The sequence below is a fragment of the Solea senegalensis genome, linkage group LG1, assembly GCF_019176455.1.
Source record: "Solea senegalensis isolate Sse05_10M linkage group LG1, IFAPA_SoseM_1, whole genome shotgun sequence".
NCBI lineage: Eukaryota > Metazoa > Chordata > Actinopteri > Pleuronectiformes > Soleidae > Solea > Solea senegalensis.
Window position 1 is genome coordinate 6,439,315 of NC_058021.1, and position 19,521 is coordinate 6,458,835.

General features: G+C 39.4%; 2 protein-coding genes across 3 annotated transcripts; one reads left to right on the plus strand and one right to left on the minus strand.

Annotated features, from left to right (window-relative positions):
• The first annotated feature begins 19 nt into the window (after positions 1–19).
• ap1g2 (adaptor related protein complex 1 subunit gamma 2) lies at positions 20–16,766 on the plus strand. The gene is made up of 22 exons (XM_044032854.1): positions 20–862; positions 2,555–2,757; positions 3,237–3,361; positions 3,838–3,979; positions 4,307–4,403; positions 4,516–4,592; positions 4,687–4,782; positions 5,073–5,153; positions 6,449–6,547; positions 6,890–6,945; positions 7,574–7,687; positions 8,318–8,458; positions 9,455–9,509; positions 9,941–10,063; positions 10,733–10,822; positions 11,005–11,132; positions 12,176–12,280; positions 12,454–12,601; positions 13,153–13,315; positions 13,403–13,554; positions 14,551–14,649; positions 15,556–16,766. Exons 2-22 carry the CDS (start codon positions 2,557–2,559, stop codon positions 15,646–15,648), a joined length of 2,385 nt encoding a protein of 794 aa, XP_043888789.1. The 5' UTR covers positions 20–862; positions 2,555–2,556; the 3' UTR covers positions 15,649–16,766.
• A 60-nt stretch (positions 16,767–16,826) lies between these two features.
• On the minus strand, positions 16,827–19,039 carry nedd8l (NEDD8 ubiquitin like modifier, like). 2 transcript variants are annotated; one of them, XM_044033091.1, is made up of 4 exons: positions 18,888–19,039; positions 17,507–17,554; positions 17,323–17,405; positions 16,827–17,238 (listed from the first exon to the last, which is right to left on the minus strand). In XM_044033091.1, exons 1-4 carry the CDS (start codon positions 18,903–18,905, stop codon positions 17,112–17,114), a joined length of 276 nt encoding a protein of 91 aa, XP_043889026.1. In that variant the 5' UTR covers positions 18,906–19,039; the 3' UTR covers positions 16,827–17,111. The 2 variants fall into 2 exon arrangements, with proteins under 2 accessions (XP_043889026.1, XP_043889025.1); XM_044033090.1 differs by lacking the exon at positions 18,888–19,039 and having other exon boundaries at positions 17,507–17,858.
• Positions 19,040–19,521: the final 482 nt, after the last annotated feature.

The following is a 19,521-nucleotide window of genomic DNA, read 5'->3' on the forward strand; positions in this document are numbered from 1 at the left end:
TTGCTGCATTGTGCCGCATACAGCGCAGTGGTATCGTGCTGCATGCGGCACCTCATCAATGTTTCATCCACCTGTTGGCGCACCTGCCGTAGAACGGGCGGAGGACATGAACAGTCGGGATCAAATTGCGGAAGTGGTGGGAAGGAATGACAGGTCTAGGTGGGTCATGATGTCATACGACCGAAAGTAAGGCCGGAAATAAGGAGATTTTGCCTTCATAATAAAGGCCTCCTTGCTCTGTAGTTAACCTTTTTGTTGTTGAGATCTCATATTTATTATGTAGTTACATAGGAGCATATGCATACGAAGTAGACTACACCCTGGCAAATTCCGTGTATTTATGGAGATTAATGCATATACATTTTGACTTATAAATTGTGGTATTACAATATCACTGAAGGTCATGCTTACAAGTCCTCTGTGTTGGGAATTCTGGGGGTTTAAATGACCTGATATGGATTACAGATAGCTTTAAGATGTTCACCTTACTTAAACCATGTTCTATTTAGTATACCACTGTCACATGCTGATGGCAATTTTAATAGCTGACCCTCATGTCATTAGTACAACTGTACTTGTATCCTAAAGTTTTCGTTTTATGGAACAAAATATCCCGAACACTGCTTTTCTCAATTTAATAATTCCTTAATTTATTAACTATTTCATTATTACAAGAGCCGTAGTTTTGTTTTGTTTTGAAATTCGTGAGAGGAAGTGGTGCGATTATTTGGAAAATATTGACATACGTGGTTGTAACTACAGTGTTGGTGCTTTCAACCAACTGACTGCTGTCGTGTGGGGGGTCGGTTGAACCGGTCTTCTTCTCTAATATTATTCTGGCGTGTTCCCCTTCACTGTACAGGTACGTTATTGTTTTGGACCAGACGCCATTCACGTTTACCGACTGTCATGCTAACTCGGCTAGCGCTTTAGCAGCAGAGCTTAGAGAGCGGGTTTGACAGCATCTGCAGGGTTAGCTGTGTTCGGTCAGTTGGCTAGCTTCTGGCTCCTTTCACTGACTGCACCATCCACTGTGGGAGTGTCTCGCTAACTTGTTAGTTAACTCTGCAATTAGAACATGTTTCCACAGCGTCAGTGGGCCAAATATGTGAGTAAATAAATGGCAGTAACTTTCTGTGAGAGCTGCTGTGTAGTGTAAATAACTACAGTGTAAATAACTAATCACCAGAATGATTAGCTTGTGCAAACCAGACTTGTGACGATGTGAGTGTTTTCAAAAGTGGTTCGCCGTTGGCTTTTCTTACAGTTTACTTTACAAAGAGCTACAGACAGAGAAAATATGTAGGGATGTGACGATATAAAACAACCCAGGATATGATAATACCACGGTAACAAGTCCGATATTCAATGCAAAATTGTGATAAAGTGGTAAGTGAGATGAGACCGCTGATTGCTTGAGGCTCTTTACATTCAACCTACCCCACACTAGAGGATAACTGGCCATATTTTTGTCCCGATCTGGCTCTTTATATGGCTTATTTAAACAGATTATCTGGCCAAATTATCCTGTAGTTTGAGGGGTTACAAGACTTCATCGGACGCATCAGATTCTTCCCGATTTCAAATCATAAATGTATGTTTATATTCTGAAGTCACACAAGTTTCTGTGAGATCCCAAGTCCCTGGAATCTCCTCCCCGAAATTAAATGCCAAGTCTGTGGTCCAGCGTCTAGTCTGTGTTTTCTCAGGATTAAAACATTGAAAATAGGTTATAAAGTTGGTTGTGTCTGTGGTCTCTCACATTTTCAAAATCAAGTCAGATTTGAAAAAAGGGGATAACAAAAAATGTACAGATGCGGTATATGTGAAAACACAATTTTATGTTATCTGATGAGTGCAAAATAAAACAATATCATTAAAAAGCAACAGTTCACTTTTTGTGCTTCTAGTGTGTTGGCACCACAGTATTGATCAAACTGTGTAGGCTGCTACTGTTTTGTCTTGTTGCTGGTCAATTTTTCTCAGCTTCATTCTGGAATTTCAAAGAAACACAGCACTGTTGGCATTGATAGTGTTGCAAATTAATATCTAATCCAATAGCAATTTCTTCTAAAGGATTGTATCAGGACATTTTTTTTCGATTACCCTAATTTCTATTGCAGAACGTTTTGACGCTTGAGGGAGGTGGAAGGTCTGCGTATTGATAAAAGTAAATGCAAATAAGTGCTATGGAATCAGATTCATTAAATAAAGGATGACATTTAGAAATCATGTGACTAAAACAGCATTAAAGGAAACTCACATAAACGAACATTTACTTTGAGTAAATCTTTTATTATGCCATGGCATTCTTGCTTCCCTCAGCTCTGCTTCACTGCAGCTAAAGCAAAAGTACAGTTTTTGCCTGGAAGTCTATCGTTTGATACAGTCAAAGTCCAAGATGTAATTGAGACACTTTTGTTATTGTGACATTGACAACACTATTTCATCCCTACTAACATTATTCAATGCTTCACAGTTAAGTAATTTGTTCTCTGTTCATATTCATTTATATATGTATATATTAACACTTGCACACACACAAAACCTTTAGCCATGTCTCCATCGATACCCCTGCAAGAGATGATCCGGGCCATCAGGTCCGCCAGGACACAGTGTGAGGAGCGGGGTGTCATCCAGAGGGAGTGTGCAGCCATTCGGGCTCAGTTCAGACAGGCCGACAATGGGGCGCGATCGCACAACCTGGCGAAACTGCTCTACGTGCACATGTTGGGCTATCCTGCTCACTTTGGTCAGGTGAGAGGATTTTGCTAATGCCTGTCATGGGTTTGCTTGGGTTCAGGGGGTCCATTTATCAGGGTGAGAAACATCATGCTTGTTTAAACTGGGTTTAGTTCATTGCTGTATTGTTCTGAATTAAGACAATCTAAATGTCTTGCTCTGTGGGCTCAGGAAAATTGAGCACACAATGGAACTGGGAATACATATGAGACACGCAGCACATTGTTGCTGGATGAATGATGTTGCCTCTACATGCATGCAAACACGTTTTTTTTCTGGCTCAGACTTCCTCCTTCATCAGAACACTGTGAACTCCCACAAGCTAAGTCTTCAGCTTTGGGAGTTCATGTCAAAGTCTATGAGTCTATAAGGGTGGATGTTGAAAGTGGGCCACTGCATTGTGGTTCCCAGATCCAATGCAGCAGCTCTGGAGCCTCATGTCCAACTGAGAATTCCCTCACAGGCATCTGTACTGTTGTTGCTATTCTTATTAGATGGAGTGTGTTAGGATGATTGCCAGCCCTCGCTACAGTGAGAAGCGCGTGGGATATCTGGGAGCCATGATGCTGCTGGATGAAAAGCAGGACGCCAGCCTGCTCATCACCAACTCCATCAAGAAGTAAGCACAACACAAGCTAAACAGTAATAAGTGTCATTTCGACAACAACAATTAAAATAGTTTGGTGATATAGAGATAATATTACAATAATACCAATATTATATATAAATACAATATTTAATTTCCAAAGAAATATCCAGGGAAGCCTGGTAATGAGCATAACTATGTTTATTTACATTAAAAAGGTTGGAAATAATAATTGGTAATATCCATATTATGATTTTAAAATTCATCCTCTCTTATGGCCCAAATACAAATACATCCTTTTGAGTTATGCTGCACAAACACAGACAGACAAATGCAGTCCAAAACATACGGAATAGGTGTATTAACACACTCAAATCATTGTGGGTATTTAACGCACATCACATTGTTCATCACTTTGAGGGGTTCTCATATTATTTATTTAAAATGTTGAATTGTTGACACTGTTGTATTTGTGTTTCTGGCTATGTGTGTGCATGTGTGTTTTCTAGTGACCTATCTCACAGTAACCAGTATGTACAGTCTCTGGCTTTGTGCACACTCGCCTGTATGGGTTCAGCAGAGATGTGCCGAGACCTGGCACCAGAGATCGACAGGCTCCTCCGAGCCTCCAACTCCTATATTAAGAAGAAGGTGAGGTCTTTGGATTACTTCAGGATAACTGCTAATTATTCATCAGAAATTAAAATTATTAACATTGAATCCTGTGTTGGTATGAATGAGTAGTTCTGCATTAGTATGTCAGTGTCAATTTGTCTTACTTCCTCAAGAAGTTATCTTGATGTAAGACAATCAGAAATTTAGATTTTTATTAAAGTAATATTGATCCATATAAAAATGAATATATATCGTTTAGTAGACTTACAGATACATATTGGCCTATTAACACTATTTTTTATTTTTTGTTTGTCCTAAATGTACCTGAATCATTGTCATTGTAACGCCACTCTCACTCTTCAGGCTGCTCTGTGTGCTGTTCACATTGTGCGAAAAGTCCATGAGCTCGGGGAGCTTTTTGCCCCGGCGGCTCGGTCTCTCCTGACTGAAAAGAACCATGGTTAGTTGATCTTAATAACACCAGACTTATCAATTACCGATTACTATTTTTTACCATTTACATTGTTACTTCTTATAAATACTCTCCTAATTTTCCCCCCATTTGTCCAAAGGTGTTTTACATGGTGCTGTAGTCCTCATCACTGAGCTGTGTGAGCGCAATCCTGAGGCACTTGAGCGATTCAGGAAGGTACCAGAGACACACATGTCTTTCAGGATCTGTTGAGTTCAGTGTCAGCGCGACAGGTGCAACACATTGTAACGCGTTTGTGCTGTGTCTGTAGACGGTGCCAGATCTGGTGCAGATCATGAAAGGGCTGGTCATTTCCGGTTATTCTCCAGAACATGATGTGGCAGGAATCAGTGACCCCTTTCTACAGGTCAGTCACTTTTTTTTCACTCACTTCTTATATGCGATCTGTTGTGCTTGAATTACTGATGTATAAATTAACTTCAAGATTACTTTTTTGGTTATTTTGTGTAGTAGAGGATTTATTAGCACTGCAGTACATTTCCATGTCATTACTACTCTGAATATAGAACCCAACCTCCATGTGTTTCACTTCTCTCAACAACTCTCTCACTTCTCAAATCAGTCTTTGCCCTGTTTTGCTGATTTGGTCCAAAATAACCCTTGTTCCAGCGGTTTAATCTCTTTTTACTTCCTCAGGTTCGCATCTTGAGGTTGCTGAGAATCCTCGGACGCCACAGCGAAACAGCCAGTGATGCCATGAACGACCTTCTTGCTCAGGTGCATTACGCGCTTACAAGTGTGCCCTTGCTAACTGTTTCTTAAAGCTGCTGTCGGTGATGTCATCCTGTGGCTAACATTTGTCTGAGTTCCACTTTGTTGCATTCATTACCATTCCCCTACCATTTCCCATTTTGTCACAAACAAACCTCTGGAACAGAGAGGGCCGCCTGTCAGAGAGACCTATGTCACTGAGCAAATACTCAGAATATATTAGTTATTCTAATACATTCAGCACTTATTAGAACAATAGTCTTTCACTTTCTGTTGTTTTTAAAAATTGTGGCAATTTATTTTAGGTTTAATGAGTAATGAGCACATTTTTTGTGATCATTTATGATGTTGTCAGTAAAAAACACCGTCACAGTCAGTGCCATAAGAAAGATGGAAAACATAACATTTTTGGTTTCTTGTCCCCCTATCCATTAAAATCACATGAGTCAAAGAGATCAGACAGAACAAAAATGCATAAATAGGGAAAACAAACTTTACTAGAAAACACAATAATAATTTAAGAAATGACAATAACAACAAAAATCATAATAGTGATAATAAAACAGCCTAAATCAATCACAACAACTCCTCCCCCACCAACCAGGGAATGGCATACATGTATAATGCATATGAATGGTACATATGAGATCAAATCTTTATAGCAAAGCATTAATGCTGTCTAGTAGCTCGAACCAGAGCGTAATCTTTATAATTTATGCTCTAGAAAACTCAAGTTGTGCAGTATCTCTGTAGAAAGGGAGCCATTTCCTCACAGACGGTGTATGAGGTGGTTTCCAATGACAAGCTATCATCCATTTAGCAGCTGAGAGCAGCTAAAAGGAGACTGTTAAAGGGAGGCGTCATTTAGTAAAGGCAGATACTGTGAATGAGGAATTGAACTCTTAGTAAATTTAGACATGATTTTGTAGTATTTTCTTTGAACCCCTTTCACCTCCAAGCACTGCTAGACCATGTGTAAAAAGGTGCCAGTGATATTGTCTAGACAAAATTCACAATCATGATTTATTCAAGTTTTAAAAAGGAACAAGCTAAAACTTTCCATTTGAGACGTTTCTATTGGTGTTGATGTGATGATTTACACTATACTAACTTGAAAATGACTCAGTACATGTGTCCCAGACACTTACACACATTACACAACAGCCAAAAAATATACTTGTGTCACTTTGTGTCAGCAAAAAGAAAAATGATAATTTATTCAGAAATGACACAGACCTTTAATGATGTCTTACAGCCACAGTGGAATTTATGTATTTGTGTGTGTGTGACTTGTCATACAGGTGGCGACCAACACTGACAGCACTAAGACTGTCGGCAACGCTGTGTTGTACGAGACTGTTCTCACGGTGCTGGACATCAAGTCAGAGAGCGGCCTCCGGGTAAGACATCAGCTGTGTTTGAAAGTGTGGTTGGCCAAAGTAGACATTCATAGCCTTTTCCTTCACAACATCTTTAAATATACCCAGGACAAACAAGTGATTGGATAAGTTTTTAACTAAAATGATATCAGCATCAACAACAATGGCAAGATACCACACTATTACAGCACCACACAGCAACAACAAGGCTTCACAACATTTCAACCTTTTATTTATTCATTTATTTATTTATTGCTATTGGGAAGCCGACTATCGGATCACCTACTCTGTCTTTATTAACCCTGTTAATACAGAGGAAATAGTGTTGGTTAATGCTCACATGCTTTATTTTGCGTGTCACAGGTTCTAGCCGTTAACATCCTGGGAAGATTTCTCCTGAACAATGACAGGAACATTCGGTCAGTCCTCTTCACTTCTATTCCTCTCTACTTACTTGTTCTCTCTCTTCTCTTCCTTTCTTTGTTTGCCCTTTTAACCTTTTTCTTGCATATGGTCAAACAGAAACTTGCTAAACTCACTGGAGACCTCCCAACCGGCTGTTATCAGTCTGTGCTTTTTCCTCTAGAGCCACACCAGAAGGTTACTGTCTGGCTCTTGCTGCTGATTTCTCAGTTTTGGGCCGTGTCATTTTCCACCAGGATGTGAGAGGGCTTGTTGGAATTCTTTGGGGTTTTCTTTTGTTAGTGTTTGTTTTAGGGTTTTTCTATCCAGGGATCATATGGTGAGGCAGGTCTGTCTGGTTTTCACCTTCAGGGCCCACAAGTCTCTGTGGCTGTGTGACACTAATGGGACTGGCTTATTCCTGTGGGAACTGCTCGATTAGATACCATCTCTCCTGTGTGCTCACATTAATACTTGATCAGTTCATCAAGCATTTCAAGTGGGCAGATAAATTATTTATGTGGTAATGCTGGGAATGAGAGTCCAATACAGCACTTTGGATTAATCCTCATTTTTGGCTGATGAAGACCATGAAGTGTAAAAGTGCTTAATGTTTATATTTGTCTGTTGTTTATATTTGTCCAGGTATATTGCTATGATGTCCCTTCAGAAGATTGTAGGGACAGACCACAATGCAGTGCAGCGCCACAGGGGAACCATAGTGGACTGCCTGAAGGACCATGATGCGTCTGTCAAACGGTAACTTTCACTTTGTTTTGAAAACCCGACCCTCCATCCCTTAATATGTGAAGAAAGACTTCTAATATGGTACAAGCTTTTTTCCAGTTTAGAAATAATCACCTGCTTGCTGCTCAGATATCGTTTCCTTCACGATCGGTGTCTACCAGTCCCGTTTTGTCGCCTGAGCTGTTTCAATGAGGCACAATTTCCTCTGCAGCACCCCATTCTCTTTACACTAATATTTTATATTTTATATGAAATAACTGCTTTTTTCCTGATAATATTTCTATATTTAAGCTGTTATATTAATTTATTTTTCAAAATGATATTCAAATGTTCAAAAAGTGGTTTCAAATATTGTTTTGTACCGTCAAGCACGGTAGCATTTTGAAAATAAACCACAAAACAACATTTTTCTGACATTTGTATGATTTTTGTTAATAAATCGTCTATACTCAAGAATGTAATACATGACTCATGTAAATCATGACATAATATCTTATACTGCCCCAGTGTGAAGGCAGTGCATGGTTAGCAGAAGAGTTCTTTATAAACCAAAACAGATTTGTGTCTACAGTGAGTCACGCTCCTGTCACATTTGTATATATTGTAGTTCCAATGATTGTTCCTCTCCTCCTGTCCCTGCAGCCGTGCATTGGAGCTCTCCTTAGCTCTGGTTTCAGCATCCAACATCCGCTCGATGATGAAGGAGCTGCTCCTCTTCCTCTCCTCCTGCCCTCCTGAGCTCAGAGCTCAGACTGCCAGTGGCATATTCAACGCCGCGGAAAGGTGAGTAAAACTGCTGGCACATTCATGTGCACAAACAGGGTTGTGTTATGGACACATTCTGTATCTATGCATGCAAGCACACAGACGGCCATGTGCATGGATTTACTGTGCTGCTCTGTGCCAAGCTGGGATTGCATTTTTACAAAAGGAAGAGATGACAATGTAAATGTGATTTAGCCGTTTTGAAGTGACACAATGTAACTTAAGCTGAACATGCTGTAGCAACCACACCACAATGAAATCAGTGACCTTTCACAATGAGTTTAAGCTGTTATTTTAAGGGTGAAAATGCATAGTGTTGCTATAAGTGTAAAAGCTGTAACAAAAGAGTCAGTGCTTCGTATATGCTGTATGTGGCTCGATGTCTTTCTGTGTCTGTCTCCACTCTCAATCAGATCTCTGTCCATTTAGCAGCCACTGTGACAATCAATAGCTTTCAGTGTTTTTGCTGTTTCTCACTCAACCACTTAATGCACCTCTCTGTTTGTGTGTGAGTGTCTTTGTGTGTGTGCATGTGCAAGTGGTCGTATGGTGCAGATGCAAATTTTTTTTGTGTGTGCAGTGATGGGACACAGTGGAATTTATCAAGATAAAAAAAACCTTTTAATAAGTTAATATTAGTTAATGGGAAAACTGTTAATACTGTATTTCACAAGATGCTTAAAAATGCTGTATAACTCGCCAACAAATGACTCTGGTTATATCTTATATATATATATATATATATATATATATATATATGTGTGTATATATGTGTGTATATATGTATGTATATATATATATATATATATATATAGATATATACATATAAACTATTTGTGTCTTTCTATTTGTTGATTTTAGTGTGTTTTTGTGCCATTTTAAGAGTTTAAAGGAGGTTTTTACAAATATGACATGAAGTAGTCATCTCCATGCCTGTGTGTATGTGTGTGTGTGTGTTTCTGAGTCACCCTCAAGCACCACTGAGTTAGTTGTGTGTGTGTGTGTCTCTGTCAGGTATGCACCCTCCCAGCGCTGGCACATTGACACCATCCTGCATGTCCTCACCACGGTAAATACAGACTGAGCCACTCACCCTGCTGCCTCTGACATGGGCCTGACACTCACAACTACTTAAACTTCGTCTGCTGCCACCATTAATATGTCAGGCCTAAGTGCATAACAACAAAATGACTGTACAAACCTTCAAACATGTCCTGAAAAGACTTTTGAACATGTCCTTTCCTTTAATTTTACACTCAATTTCGGCAAAAGACGAAATGTGCTGTAACAGATAATTCTTGCATTAATCCTTTTGTGTCTCAGTGGTGTCTCAAAAACATTGAGTACAAATGTCGCAAAAATGAAGGAGTTCATCCTTTTTTGCTAATATCAGTTGTAACGAAGTGTAGGGGAAATCCCAAATACTGACACCAGCTGTTCAGCTAATGGATGAGAGAGCTTTTGTGTGCATGTGTTTGACTTTGCTTTCCACTCTGCCAGGCAGGGGGCGACGTGAGAGATGAGACTGTGCCCAACCTGATCCAGCTCATCACCAACACTTCTGAACTGCACTGTTACACTGTCCACAAGCTTTACCGGGCTCTGCTCACTGACATCTCTCAGGTGTGTGTCCTCTATAGTCGTTTGGACAAAACCACACCTGTGAGGACATTTTATTAAGATTATTAAGGTTAGGGTAATGGGCTACTGAATACTGTCTGTTAGTGCCTGTTTTTAAAGCCTTCGTCTGATTAACTTGTTGGTCAACAGCTGTTAAGATATTTCATTACAAATTTATACGTCTGTATATTTGATTGAGTCAAATTAATTGATTTAGTACATCTATGTGATTCTGTTTGCAAGCAAACATAAAACACAGAAAATACACCCGAATGTTGGAAAAACTTGAGAAGCATAGAGAGGTCTGTGACTCTAGGTCAGGGTATGTACCCACACACACTGTATTACTAAAAAGTGCATTTACGCATTCACCTATAGCAACACCCACTGCCAGTGATGTAAACATTTCAAACCCTGGATATAACTGACTGTAGTTAAATTACAGTCAAATTAAAAAAGTTTCCATCCTTTAACAGACTGAGCTGGTTTGTGTCTATGACTGGCTGTGAGAATAGCTACACTTATTCAACCACATTAACTTCTGGTTAAATTCAGAAAAAAAAACAATCTAATGCAGTAAACTGCTTTGATGACATGAAGCTAGAACTGAATCACTTCATTCAATGTTAATGCACGATAACAAGTCATATTTGGCTCTGTGGGTTCGTACAGCAACCTCTGGTGCAGGTGGCCTGCTGGTGTATTGGGGAATATGGAGACCTGCTGTTGAAAGGAGAGTGCCAGGAGACTGAGCCTGCACAGGTACATCAAGCTCAACTAATGTTCATTTACATTTTCATATGAATTATTGGTCTTAACTACTTAAATATTTTAAATAAAAAAATTTGTTTGGAATGCACACAGGCATATAAAGAGTGTAATTAAATTTTTATAAAACTGTGATGACATTTCTCAGACCCTGTAATGACATTTGTCTTGATCAGGTCACTGAAGACGATGTCCTGGACTCCTTGGAAACGGTCCTACAGTCCCACATGTCGGCCCCAGCAACCAGAGGCTTTGCTCTCACCGCCACCATGAAACTGAGCACACGCATCACCGATAATGTGGAGTAAGAATCGCTTTATGTCACTCGCAGCACACAGACACCGCGTGTAATGAACAGCATGGTAACAGGCCACTCAGTTTTAGAAAGGTCTGTATGTCAAAAGCACTGACTGAATCCTTGTGTCGAAAAGAAAACACTCGCCATTTATTGAGAAACAGAATCTCCCATACGCTACTATTTTTAAACATAAAAACACAATATTTTTTTTATTTTTTAAATGTATATTTTTTTTAGATTTTATTTCAAGGTCAGACTGAAGTGTGAATGAGAGAGAGTGGAACAACAAACAAAGAATCCGACACACATTTCAGCACTCCACCTTCATTAGGCAAATGGTATGTGACACTGAGAAGCCATCTTGAATAGGGGTAGCTGTGTGACTGTTCACTGATGCATGTGCAGATCTGAAGACACTCACCGCTTTATCCTCCACATGAGGGTTGTGGGGGAGCTGGAACCAATCCCAGCTGACATACGGCGAAAGGCGGGGTCACACCCTGGACAGAGCGCCAGTCCATTGAGCGGGGCAAACATACAGAGACAAACATCCATTCACTCTCACAATCATTTTGGGTGTCCAATTTACCTCTGCATGTTTTTAGACTGTGGGAGGAAACTGGAGAACCTGGCAGAAAAAAACACATAAAAAAACACCCACACAGGGAGAACATGCCAACTGCACAAAGAAAAGGCCCTTGGTCAAACCAGGATTTGCCATAAGGCAACAATGCTAGCCACTATGCTAGCCACTATTCCACCGTGTGGCTTGCTGAAGACACTCAGCATTAAAATCAATATCATGTAATAGTAAAAAATGTAAAACCTCTCTGTACCAGCAGTGATAACAACAAATTATGCAAGGCAATCTCCTCCAGACTCAATAAGATATAATAATAATAATAATAATAATAATAATAATTATATTATAATAATGATCATTTTGTGTCGCCATCACACATTTATAGGTTTGATTTTCACTGAGCCAATTTGGAAAACAGATTGTGTCTCTCCTAACTCCCCCTCTGTCTTTTCCCCACCATCTCCAGTCGTATCCGAAGCATTGTCAGCATCTATGGCAGCTGTATCGATGTGGAGCTCCAGCAGAGGGCAGTTGAATACAATGCTCTGTTCAAAAAATATGACCACATGAGGTATGCAAAGCAGCGCATTGAAGAAGTTAATATTTTCTGTTCTTTAAATGCCTTATACATGTTCAAAGAATCCTCTGACGTAGAGTTGTTCTGTATTATTGTGGTGGTTACAGGTAAATAAATCTGTTTGTTTTCTTGCCTATGTAAAGCTGAGATGCTCCTTCTCTCCACAGAGCAGCAGTGCTGGAGAGGATGCCTGTAATTGAAAAGAACTCCTTAGGTCAAACCAATGGAGAGTCTGCAGTGGAAGCCATAAAGGCGGTCCAGCCAGCCACAGTGAAGCAGGGAGAGCCACCACTGCCACTGCAACCTGCTAATCAGGTACATCATGATCAGCAAACATAGTGTCATGTTATATTAAATAACTTTGCTGATCAATGATCAAGGACATTTGTTTTCACGCATGCTGCACCAACAGTTTTGGTTTAGTTTTTTAGGATCCGCCATTAGCTACTTCATTACAGCAGCTATTCTTCCACAAAAAAACCCTTAAAATATTATCGTGTTGTACAATGATCAAAGATAAGACACGGCACATACACACACAACCTCCTGATGTTACATTATTATTGTTAATGTAAGGTAAATAGTTACAGTACTGTCATTAATGTCAAAACTCTTTAGAGATGCTGTTTTAACAACACTTTAGATGTCATTGTTTTCTTTAGTGTTATATTTAAAAAGTGAATTCCATTCATGCAAAGCTGTGTACAGAACCATTCCTTTGATTTAATTAGTTTGTTAGTGTTTTGATTTTCATTTTATTATTATCAAAACACCACATATTACAAATTAAAAATCTTTTAATTAAGACTCGGATGAAGAAGTTGTAGCGTAACTGTCTGTCTGTGGTGTGTGATCTTTGTCTTCAGGTGTGTGACCTTTTGGACCTGCTGGGCGGCTCTGAGGAGCCTCTGCAGCCCAGTTCAGTGCAGAGCGGCACAGCATCAGGACTGCCCATCAACAACAGCAGCACCGCAGGAGGAGACCTCCTGGATCTGCTTGGAGGGTTTGAACCGACGCCCGCTGCACCAGGTCTGACACATACCACTAGTAGAGCCTGACAGGTTGAAAGAAAAATAATATTTATTATATCATTTTTTTTTTTTTTTTTTACCTTAGCTCCTGCAGTGACGGTGTATGAGAAAGACGGTGTGAATTTGACACTACTGTGTGAGAAACACTCAGACTCTGGCCTCACAGTCACACTCACAGCCTCTAACTCCAATGACTCGGACATCAGCAGCTTCACCCTGCAAGCCGCTGTACCCAAGGTTTGTGTCTGTGCCACACACACACACACACACACACACTGTGCCCAACAAGTTTCCTATGTCACACCTTTTATGTGACTCATCATAAACTTCCATTCATCTCGTGTTGGCACTAAGAGGAGAAAAATGACCTGACTCTCATTTCAAGTCTCTTTATTCTGGTTGGAGCTTGGACAGATTTATGTTGGCTGGTTGACTGGTCAGGTTCAGGATTTGTTCTGGTGGAGGATGAAGAGGAGGAGCTTACATTCTACAGAAAAAAAACTTACTTCTTTCTTTTGAGCTCAAAAATCTCATATATTATACTTTAGGTTTAAAAATAAAATACATACTTTTAACATGGAATAGAAAACTTTTTGGATAAAACTTGTTATATGATGTTAAATCTGATTTCACAGTGTAATGGTGATAGAAAAACAACAACCCACCATGAGTATATTGATTCCCTAAAAAGGCTGGTTAATACTTTAAGCATGCGTCTGTGTGCAGATGTTGGCTCGGGTCTGCCTGGTGTAAATAGCCTCCACCCATTTTCACGGTGACCCTACTTAAATGCCAACGAAACATGCTTCCTGTAGCACAACACTTCCCTATCCCGTCGGTGGTGAGATCTTGTTTTGGTTGAAAAGACAACGATGAAGAGTATATCATGAATACCACCAGTACTCCCACATGTACAACTCAAATGTGCTCAAAGAATACAAGGACATACAAAAGAGGGACAAGTCTTGGGAGAAGAATTGCTAGTTTAATATTGACACGTATAATTACTAGACTTGAACGATGTCTGTTGCCTCTTTAAATTATATTTTCTCACCAGCAGTTTCTTGGTCTTCAGTCAAACTTTTCTCACAGTCATGAGCTCAGCATGTGTCACAACTTGGTGTCGGCTCTGTTGTCAGCGTTTAGGGTCTGCCATTTTCTCTGTGTAGAGGAGGAACAACATGAACGTGTCCTGAGCTTTGGACTTCAAAGTTGTATTTGATCTCCCTGCAGAGTGTCCAGTTACACATGAAGGCCCCCAGTGGGGACTTCCTCCCCGCGAGAGGCGCAGCTAAGGTGACCCAGATGGTGGTCCTCAACAACCCAAACAAGGTGGGTTGCAAAGACTGGAGTCAAACACACAACACACACAAAGCTAGGATCAGCACTGCTCAAATAGTTTTACTTTATATAATTGAAATAAAATCATCCGAGTGATTCTTTACATCTGAATAACTGTTGTATTTAATTTTAAAAAAACAAAACAAAAAAACATCCATAATGAAGCTGTTTTCCTGCTCCAGGTTTCATTTTTTAACTCTCATCTCAGATGAACGGTACATGAGAACTACACTTCTGCGCCTCCTCTGGTCTCATTTTACAGCCTTGCAACTAAACCTTTAACATGATGGGAGGCTTTGGCCAATCACATCACATGACAGGGCAGTTTCACAAGACAGGCCCATCTGTTCAGGCTGCTAAAGAAATGTAGCACAACAGGATGGCAGTGCTCTTTCCTAAACTACGTATTTAAGGATTCTTCGAAGGATAGGAAAACATAATTATTTGTAGTATATATTCAATTTCTATCAATAAAATCTCCCAAATCTTACACACTCGTTTGTGTTTACGTGCATGTTAAAAATCCGATTTTAGTCGGATTAAGACAATAATTCTCTTTTCTTAATGTCTCCAGTCCAGACTATGAATCACATTATCTAGGTATGTTAGTCTGATTAAGACCAGCTCGAATTTAGTGAGACTAACGTGTTTAAACCAAGAAAACAGAATAATAATTTCCTAGTCCGACTAAAATAGGACTTTAGTTTTAAAATCTCTTAATCTCTTAAAACTTTGACCCAGAAGTATGAGAAGAAGAGATGGCACGTACAAAACACTAGCACTAGCTTATAGAGCCTTAGCTTGATTAAAGTGTGCATGTAAAGGTACTGACCTTTAAGCTTTAAGCTGAGCTTATCAGACCTACTTCACAACATCTCGTCTGTATTTCTCCTCCAGGTGAATCTGAAGATGAGGGTCCGCATATCTTACACCAGCCAAGGATCCGCCTGTCAGGATACAGTCCAGATTGACTCTTTCCCAGGACTGTGACAGCTGTTAGTCACTGCAGCTGGAATACGACATCACTCTGCGGATGAGTCAGCAGGCGTCGCCGTGACCGAGAGCCTGCTTTAAAAAACTGAAAGCTGCTTTTTCTCAAACGCCCAGGTTTTTTTTTCTCTTGCTTGTTTTTTTTTTAGGGCAGAGAAACACTGGTTCTTTCACAGGACATCACAGCCTGGTGTTAGGAGTCTCGGTTTTTCTTCTCTCCTGGAGCTGAAGTATTAATGTGATTAATGACACAAGCTTTGGAATATTCAGGTAAAACATGGAAATCATAATAAAACTGAAGTTTTTAGTACATTTTCGGCAACAACTGTCCATATAAATATTATTTATCACCTAGTGTTTTTAATTATGCTTACTGTATTCAGAATGGTTCCATTCATAGTTATACTTTATATGGCTTCTGTCCAACAGTATAAGACACTAAGTCAACTTGCTCCGTGTGTAAACTCCAACGCAGTGAGTTCTCACTGTTCCTGCTTACCTCTTCCTTCTTCGCCTTAATTGAAAAGCAGCTCAACACTAATTACAACTCATGTGAAGTTCTTTCATCCCAAACACTTGATTTTATAAAGATTTTAAAAGACTAAAACACAGCCACACGTCATGATTTCTCAGTGCATCCAATTCATAATTTTTCCCCTTGTGCCTTTAACCACCTCAAATATTAAGGTTTTCTAAAAGAAAATAATAATGTAGTTTTATCTTTTCCTGACCATTGTTCATTGTACAGACTCCACATGAAGTTGATTTATTTTCTGGAGAATATTAATGTGATGCAAGAAGTAGAATGGGGCATGATGCCGTTTCCAAAGTGTACATTTTCGATGTTAAGTAAAGAACACTTTATTGTAGAGGAACAGAAAAAAGTGGGCAGTCAGATATTCGATATTATTAAAAAAAGTAAGTTATGTCATCACTTTAAAACGAGACTGGACGTAAACAACGGTGTTCTAATTCCACTCGGTGCAACCAGAGTTTGAGATCATAACTAAAATGCAGAAATCACCAGGTTAAGGGGTTATACCAACTGTTTGTATTGTCTCTGACTCTTCAGTCTCATGTAATTTTCTACATAAAAAAAAGAGTTTTCAGAATCCTCAGTGATCTGTCTCTGTGTCTTTGCTCAGCATGCGTGTGTGTGTATATCCGGAGGACAAAGCTTAAATTAACTTCAGCATTTATTCACAAGGAAAAAAAGAGTTCTCACACTGTCTCTTGTACTGCATGGGTGCCTGCATCAACTGATCAAACTCAGAAAGCCAATGAAATTTTACAAAAAGAGATAGACATTAGAATAAGAACATCCTTTCGTGTTGGTTCTTGTTTTTGTTTGTTTGCGACAGCCTGGGGAGCATGGGATTTCAAATTTCCGTGTTGGAGCATGGTCAGACGGTGACGGGACACCACGACTGTTGGCACTCAGCTGGCCACATGATAGCGGTGACTCATAACAAGGACAAAGGGCGTGTGCTGGCTGGACTGTTGACCGCTGATCCTCCTCTTAGTGCCAACACGAGATGGAGCACTGAGCCTCCCTGGATCTTGTAGTCTGCAGCTGTCTTCTCATCATTCCTGATGGCAAAACAACACATTATCCATCATAACAAGGTCATCGGACATCTGTGTCACTACAACAGTGAGATAAATGTCACTCACATCTGTTTTCCACTGTAGATGAGTCTTTGTTGCTGTGGGGGGATCCCTTCCTTCTCCTCTACCCTTTCTTTAATTCGCTCCACCTTGATGTACACAAACAAGGCACACACAATGCAGTGATTTGGGAGTTAAAGAGACTTTTTTTTGCTCTTTGTTATGGGGACATTTTATTTCATGTACTCACTTTATCTGTGGGCTCAATGTCGATCTCTATTTCTTTTCCTGTGAGAGTCTGAAAAATCATAACCATCATAACATAATCACATAAGCCACAGCGTGGGTTTCTTTGAGCAAGAGAACAAACGTTGCGCTACACAATTTCAATATATTGATTATCAAAGAATCTTCATACTGTGGACCGCATATCGTAACATATTGTGAGGTACCCTAAATACAATATTATCATGTATCACAATAAATATCACTCACAATAGGTCAATTGTAGTGACTTTCCATTGTTGCTAAAATATGAAAGGAGAAAATATGTTACTAATTGATAAGACAATGACCTTATTTATATGGGGGAATTCCTGTGGTGCACTCACACACACACACACACAGTGTATGAATATGACTTCATTATATGTCATTAACCTTGTTCTCTCTCCCTAGTTTGTGTCTTTCGTTCCTGTCCTCTCTCTCTGTCCTCATCTTGCATGATCCAGACCCTGTTTCGAGGCTATTATTATCATTCATATCATCACCATTATTGTTATGCTATAATTAAAGTTGATATCAGTATCTTTATCAATCTCTGCTGCTAATTGTATAAATTACATTGTAGTTCTATATACATGTCATAACTGATTCAGAACCATCTTGTCTAAACTGATAACTTGACACAACTGTTAGAGATCTGCTCCTGGTCTCTCGCTTCTGTTTCTACCTCAGCTCCCTCCCTTTCTGTCACCCCGTTCTCCACTCTTCCTCTCCTCTGTCCCCCATTTTTCATTTCACCTCAAGGTGAAGGCTGCAGATCTTGGAGTCTGCTTCTGTCAGAGATTTCTTCCTGTTAAAAGAGAGTTTATTTTCTCTCCACGGATGCCTAGTGTACGCTGATTGTGTGAATTTTTGGGTTTCTCTGCTCTCTTTAACGCTGTCTATGTACAGTGCCTTGATATCATGTATGTTGTGATTTGGCGTTATGCAAATTGATGATTTCTCGTTTTTCACTTTTAAATATTCTCAAAAATGTTGAACCTGTAGTACGTTATGTTATTGTTGTAACACGACAAACAAACCGTTTTAACCGGTAACGTAAGCAACGTCACATGGAACGATAGGAACATTTTATTGAGAAAACGCTTTCGACTCGATACAACACCGGGCCATGAATAAGCTCATTTCAGTCGGTGTTTACGTTTTAGTCAGTACAGGGTGACAAGTATGACCCATAGACCATGACGTTAATAAGAAACTCTTAGCTTTATCTAACCCTGAACCAAAGACCGTTGAAAAGTATAGCCGTTGAATACAAAATGAGATACACTAAGAATATAATGAGAAGTGGGCTACAGCAGACGAGGGAGGGAAAAGTTCTCTCGTTCATAAAATGGCGGTCTTACCTTTACTTTGATCAGCATGGTGAATAAATGATGGTTTACGAGTGACAATGATATCAAATGTTTAATCTCCAAAATACGCAGTGAATTTGCGGAGTACAACCAGCTTGAAACTAGCTTGAGTTTACTTCCTGTGTAGCACACTAAACGTTCCGGATGTCACGTCGGCGACGGAGGTTCCATTCTCTTTAATAAAACCATAAACCGAAAGTGTCATTATTATGTATTGTACTTTTTTTTTTTTTTACTTTGATGCATTAATGTTTAAACAACTTTTAGTGTTGTACTGGGGAATTATATTTTGTAAATAGTTAAAGACTTAAAAACTACAATAACTCTATCAGTTACTAGGACTGCAATGATTATTTGACTAATCGATGATTAACTGTCAACTATTTTGATAATCGATTAATTGGTTGAGTGTTATTTCAATGACTAATACAAGCTTTCTGATTTCTCTGCTACTTACATGTGAATATCTTCTGCTTTTCAAATAAATCTTTAAAACTGAATCATTTTTGGTTTGTGGAAAAACAAGACATTCGAGAACATCATCATTTCCACGTTTGGTAAACACCGATCAACATTTTCTGACAATTTACAAACCAAACAAGTACTTGATTAATCAAACAGATAA

Coding starts and splice junctions, on each gene's coding strand:
- ap1g2 (XM_044032854.1), top strand. CDS start 2,557: ATGTCTCCATCGATACCCCTGCAAGAGATGATCCGGGCCATCAGGTCC. Junction 4,404..4,515: donor CCTGACTGAAAAGAACCATG/GTTAGTTGATCT, acceptor ATTTGTCCAAAG/GTGTTTTACATGGTGCTGTA. Junction 12,281..12,453: donor AAAAAATATGACCACATGAG/GTATGCAAAGCA, acceptor TTCTCTCCACAG/AGCAGCAGTGCTGGAGAGGA.
- nedd8l (XM_044033090.1), bottom strand. CDS start 17,575: ATGATGGTTATGATTTTTCAGACTCTCACAGGAAAAGAAATAGAGATC. Junction 17,406..17,506: donor ACATTGAGCCCACAGATAAA/GTGAGTACATGA, acceptor GTGTACATCAAG/GTGGAGCGAATTAAAGAAAG. Junction 17,239..17,322: donor ATCTACAGTGGAAAACAGAT/GTGAGTGACATT, acceptor TTTTGCCATCAG/GAATGATGAGAAGACAGCTG.